The sequence below is a fragment of the Myotis daubentonii genome, chromosome 2, assembly GCF_963259705.1.
Source record: "Myotis daubentonii chromosome 2, mMyoDau2.1, whole genome shotgun sequence".
Lineage (NCBI taxonomy): Eukaryota > Metazoa > Chordata > Mammalia > Chiroptera > Vespertilionidae > Myotis > Myotis daubentonii.
The window spans coordinates 199,190,556-199,196,747 of NC_081841.1; the positions used below are offsets into that span (position 1 = coordinate 199,190,556).

A 6,192-nucleotide genomic window follows, 5' to 3' on the forward strand; every position below is an offset into this window, starting at 1 on the left:
CCTCTGAGAATATCCAGGCACTGGCCAGTTGGCGAAGGACATGACTGGGAGGCTGAAATCACTTTCATCCCATTGGTTTATCAGACGGGAAGGTAGCCTGCGTGCAGGACACTGGGAGCTAGCTCCTTGCCGAATGCACCGGAGAGCAGCACTGCTTGCTTTCCATCCCTTTTGCTAGGTGATCTGAGAACAGGCCAAGCTGCCGCTCCTTCCTGGACGGCTGACCTGCCCCGTCAGCCCGGCTAAGGAGGCTGAGCGCCTCCCCTGCGTGCAGTTCCCCGAGTGCCCGCCAGGGGGCGCGGACAGCCGCTGAGACCCGCCCCCGGGGCGGCCCCGCGTCCTCGCCGCAGCGGCTGCCACGTCAGCGCGCGTCGGGGCTGAGCTGAGCGGCGGCGGCATGGCTCGGATGAGGAAGGCAGCGGCGGCCCTCGGGGCCGAACTGGGCGTGCGGATCGCACTGTTCACGGCCTTCCTGTAAGCAGCTTACGGATCGGACTCCGGGGGCGACACCCTCTTGCATGGACCGGGTGGGAGGGGTCCCGCAGCGCTGCAGGCTCTTCCGGGGTCGCGGGGAGCCGGAGGGAAGCAGACCAACGTGCTCTGCACTTTTTTGTTTCCCTTCAGGGTAACAGAGCTGCTCCCTCCCTTCCAGAGGCTTATCCAGCCCGAGGAGATGTGGCTGTACCGGAACCCGTATGTGGAAGCAGAGTATTTCCCTACCAAGTCGATGTTTGTGCGTGGAGAACGAGCCCTTCCTCCTGCCCCGGGGACTGCGAACTGGGCTTTAAGGCTGGGAAGCCAAAGCGGTCCTTCTGGCTCCGAAACGGGCGTTGTGGGGAGCTTATTACTCGCTTTGATAACGTGCGAAGGTGTTGCTTCCTAATGTTTAAGAGTCAGGTTTAGGGCGCCCTCGCCAGTGCGTTGGGAGCCGAGGTCTGTGAGCGCAGTGCCCGAGGGTGTCGGGCCATTGGAGAGGCTGGACCTACTGGAGCACCGCCCGGGGCGTTAACCCAGACACTGAGTTTGTATTTCCTGGGAAGCGGTTGGGTCTGACATGGGTTCTGTCACTTCCATCCCTCTTCCTGTGGGACAGCGGTTCTCAACCTGTGGGTCGCGACCCCTTTGGGGGTTGAACGACCCTTTCACAGGGGTCACCTAAATAAATACACCCTGCATATCAGATATTTACATTACAATTCATAGCAAAATTACAGTTATGAAGTAGCAACAAAGATAATTTTATGGTTGGGGGTCACCACAACATGAGCTGCATTAAAGGGTCGAGGCATTAGGGAGGTTGAGAACCACTGCGTGTGGGAGCTCCTTCACCAGCTGGTTTTGTGGTTTTGTTTGATTGTTAACCTTTGGCATGTTCTGGTTCAGGTCATTGCATTTCTCTCTCCACTGTCTCTGATCCTCCTGGCCAAATGTCTCAAGAAGGCGGACACAACAGACAGCAAACAAGCCTGCCTGGGTGAGAACTAACCCTTTCTAGCTGGTGTCTTGCCTTAGTGCTGGACTGGGAAGGCAGGGTGTGGCCTCAGTGTGTGGAAGCCACCGAGTTCTACATTCCTGAAGTACTTGTATCTGCCCTGGACCCCTTGTTACCCTGGGAGACAGAGAAATAGCACTGTAAGAACTTTCAACCTCACAGGTGTGCCTGCATGCCCTGGGTGATGTGTGCCTCAGACATGCCTTCAGCCTGCACAGTTCTCCCTGTGCCACACTGAGCAGCCAGTTGAGGGCCAGAATCATGTTGTTGTTGTTAATCCTCACCTGAGGATATTTTTTCCATTGATTTTCAGAGAGAGTCGAAGGGAAGGGGAGAGATAGAAACATCGATGTGACAGAGACACATCGATTGGTTGCCTCCGGCACACGTCCCAACAGAGGCCAGGGATTGAACCTGCAACAACCAGGGTATGTTGAACCGAGACCCTTTGGAGCGCGGCTGGCATTCCCCACTGTGTAGTCAGCCTGAGCCCGACCGTTCCTCTAACTCCGAAAGGCCATGTCTGTTGTCACTGAGGCAGTGACCATGCCGTTCCTTCGAAGTGGATGGATGCCACTAACGATACACTTCTTTGTCTTCCAGCTGCCAGCCTTGCCCTAGTTCTGAATGGTGTCTTTACCAACACAGTAAAGCTGATAGTGGGGAGGTAAGTGACAAGAGGGAGCCACCAGTGCCTGCCTCGGCCTTCCCGTGGCAGGAGAGAGGGTTGATGGCACTCGGCACACATCTTTCTCCTCATCCTTCTCTTCTTTACTCTCAGCCTGTTCTTGCTCCCTTCCCTGCCCCTCAGTCCTGCGGATGACACTGGGCTCTTTTCGGTCCCAATCTCATGATTTTGCCTGGGACACTATTTAACCAACAGTTAACAGGATTATGGATGTCTGATACACTAACATATAATTTCTGGAGTTGTGACCAGAAATGACACCTGCTCATTTCTTCCAGACCACGCCCGGACTTCTTCTACCGCTGCTTCCCTGATGGGCAAGCCCATTCTGACTTGACGTGCACGGGAGATGAGGATGTGGTGAATGAGGGCCGTAAGAGCTTCCCTAGTGGACATGCTTCCTGTATGCCTACCATGCGGACTCTACTTCTGTGGTTTGGGGGATCACTGCATTTAACGTAGGAAGCTTGTGAGGATGGAAACATCGTACTACTCTTGTTGTATCTAGAAATTGGAGACAACCCCCCCATCTTTTAAGAACCCCACGATTTCACAAGCCTGAGCCTCAAATATTAGGGTAAATATTCAAAAATAGGGGAGGTAGTTTACCTTCATGAGATTTGAACATTTTATTACTATTACTATTGTATATTTGTTAGATCTTACCATCTGGTACTAGTCATAGAAATATTAACTAACCTTTGACACTATGTGTCAGGTGTTTTGAAAAGCATTTTATTTTTTAAAATATGTTTTTATTGATTTCAGAGAGGAAGGGAAAGAAAGAGAGAAACATCAATGATGAGAGAGAAACATCAAGTGGCTGCCTCCTGCACACCCCACAATGGAGATCGAGCCCACAACCCGGGCATGTGCCCGAACCAGGAATCGAACCGTGACCTCCTGATTCATAGGTTGGCTCTCAATCACTGAGCCACACCAGCTAGTGGAAAGCATTTTAGATTCTACCTCATTTGACACTCTACTAGCCCAATGAAGTGGGTACTATTATTTCTACGACTCCCATTTATACATGAGAAAACTAAGGCATCGAGAAGTAACCTGCCCAAAGTCATACACCCAGTACTCCAAAAACTATTAGGATAAATATTAATTTTGCATCACAAAATAAAGTGTTTAATTTTTCCTTTAGTTTCCCTCTCCCTCATAATCAGTGTTCTACTCCAGAAATATACAAAAAAAAGGGATAAAATATGTTCGTGTCCCCTGGCCTCCTACTTGCAGATTAGTGAGTGGCTTCCTTTAAATCATACACTTACAGGTCTTCCCTCTTCTAGTTGCATTTGCTGGGCTGGCCTTTGCTTCCTTCTACCTGGCAGGGAAGTTACACTGCTTCACACCACAAGGCCGTGGAAAATCTTGGAGGTTCTGTGCCTTTCTGTCACCTCTTCTTCTAGCAACTGTGATTGCACTGTCCCGCACCTGTGACTACAAGCATCACTGGCAAGGTAAGCAAGGTCTTAATGCCATGGAAGCTTCCATGTATCTATCACTCATCATTTTATCTCCAGCACCTGGCACAGAGGAGACGCTCACTAAGAGTCTGTTGAATGAATAAACCAGTGAGTATGGGATGGTCTGGGGCCTATCCTAAGAGAATGCATTTATAACTACATGAAAGATGAGAAAGGAGACTGGACCTTTTAAAGAGATAACCAAGAATTAATGTCCTAATTTTTCCATTATTTTGAGGCATCATAAATTTAGAATAAACTACAGTGGGGCCTTGACTTATGAGTTTAATTCGTTCCGTGACGGAGCTCATAACTCAAATTACTCGTATGTCAAGTCAATTGTGAACGAGACACGTGATGCTGGGCTGATGTGGCGTTCACTATGACGTTTGCTGCGCCAACTAGCGGTGGGGTATCTGATGCTGGCTCATAACCTGAATTGTAGCTCGCAACTCAAAGCAAAAAATCGGCCGAGAGACGGCTCGTATCTCGAAAACCTCGTTAGTCGGGACACTCGTAAGTCAAGGCCCCAATGTATAAGAAATGTTTTACAGCAAACCTCAAAGCACAAATTTATTTACTGTCTTAAAATAAAAATCAAGTTGTCATGAGATCTTGTTCAGAAATGAAACTAAAATTCAATGAACGTAAACTAATTTTTTTAAAAGAGAGATGACTCCTGAAGAGTTTATTCCTTCCTCTAAAATGTTTTAAGTGGTGAAAACAAGGAAAATTGTTAATAGCATGAAGTGAACCTTTGTTATTCTTCTAAATTTAAAAAAAATCAATCTAATGTACTTGAAAAAGGCTTCTTATACTTAACTAAAAATGTGTTTTGCTTTGGTGCTTAGAGAACAATCTGATAATCCTGTAAACTTTATGGTCAAACTGAGAAGGCCTTAAGCCTGGGTTTTTGCAGCCCAAACAATAGAATAACCTGGAGGGCCAAGTTCTCTAGACTGTGTGCTGTCTGACATGATTGAAGAGTCTAATACAGTGGTTCTCAACCTTCCTAATGCCACGGACCTTTAATACAGTTCCTCATGTTGTGGTGACCCCCCAACCATAAAATTATTTTCGTTGCTACTTCATAACTGTAATTTTGCTACCGTTATGAATCGTAACGTAAATATCTGATATGCAGGATGTATTTTCATTGTTACAAATTAAACATAATTAAAGCATAGTGATTAATCACAAAAACAATACGTAATTATATATGTGTTTTCCGATGGTCTTAGGCGACCCCTGTGAAAGGGGCGTTCGATCCCCCAAAGGGGTCGCGACCCACAGGTTGAGAACCGCTAGTCTAATATGATTAAGGGAAGCCTTCATCTCCTCTCTCTTCAGATGTTCTAACTGGATCCGTGATTGGCCTGACATTTGCCTATGTCTGCTACCGGCAGTATTACCCTCCTCTGACTGATGCAGAATGCCATAAACCATTTCACAACACACTTGTACTTCCCACTGCACAAAAGAATTCTATGGATCCTTATCAGCTTGATATTTAGAAACTGGAGCTACCTCAATGGAGAAGAATAGGTGAATCAGCCCCTCCTCTCTGGACCATGGGAAGACAAGAATTTCCTACCCTTTGACCTGTTAAAAGATACAAGTGAGGACATCAGCATTTATTTCTGTTCCATACGATTATGCAGTTTTTCCCCTGCTCACATGAATTCATCATGAGGAGTCACAAGGTTCCTTTTCACTACTGTAGGCCATGCATTCTCATAAGAGATCCTTCAATAATACTCCAACAGCGTACGAATCTGGTTCATAAGATTGTTATCCCAAGGTCTACAGAGGTATTTCTACATATAATGCCTTTGTTGTTGTTAATCCTCACCCAAGGATATTTTTTCCATTGATTTTGTGAGAGAGTGGGAGGGAGGGGGAGAGACAGAGGGAGAGAAACATAGATTGGTTGCCTCCCTCACATACTCCAACCCTGAGGATGGAGTGTCCAACCGAGGTACATGCCCTTGACTGGAATCAAACCCAAGATACTTCAGTCCATAGGCTGACTATCTACTGAGCCAAACCAGCTAGGGCATAAATGCCTCCCTTAGAAGGATCTTGTCACAAGGAAGCCTTTACATAGCCCTACTTTATCCTAAAAGCTAGAGTCAATTCTCAAAACTTCATTTCCTATACCTCAAAATCTTAAAATTTAGGGCATGACCAACTACGTTATTTTAGTTCCGTTTACTTTCTCTGGTGACAGTTCCATTAAGCCTTAACTAGGGAAGTATCTGTTTCTGGCTGGTTTACCACTGCTCTGCATATCTTATCCAAGTCCAGCTAGATAGTGCTGTCTATTTTTAATACTGTGGACATAAGTGATTTGTCAAATTACTAAGTAAACACAATAAAAAAGAAAATGGTTAGGAGTGTGGTTTCAGTGCTAATAACTGATGACTGTTTCTACCTCATTTGTCCTTAACTGTGTTCATGAGCTTCTTTCTCTCCCTTCATGACCGAAGATCTTCCCAAATGCATCAACTTTGCCAACTGGCTAAGGCAGGAAAGAA

General features: G+C 46.7%; 1 protein-coding gene across 4 annotated transcripts; it reads left to right on the top strand.

Annotated features, from left to right (window-relative positions):
- The first annotated feature begins 310 nt into the window (after positions 1-310).
- Positions 311-6,048, top strand: PLPP5 (phospholipid phosphatase 5). 4 transcript variants are annotated; one of them, XM_059685384.1, is made up of 7 exons: positions 311-474; positions 625-733; positions 1,384-1,474; positions 2,096-2,159; positions 2,459-2,638; positions 3,479-3,649; positions 5,006-5,144. In XM_059685384.1, exons 1-6 carry the CDS (start codon positions 398-400, stop codon positions 3,627-3,629), a joined length of 672 nt encoding a protein of 223 aa, XP_059541367.1. In that variant the 5' UTR covers positions 311-397; the 3' UTR covers positions 3,630-3,649; positions 5,006-5,144. The 4 variants fall into 4 exon arrangements, with proteins under 4 accessions (XP_059541367.1, XP_059541368.1, XP_059541365.1 ...); XM_059685385.1 differs by having other exon boundaries at positions 312-474; positions 2,459-2,583; positions 3,463-3,649; XM_059685382.1 differs by having other exon boundaries at positions 319-474; positions 2,459-2,583; positions 5,006-6,048.
- The last annotated feature ends 144 nt before the right edge of the window (positions 6,049-6,192 follow it).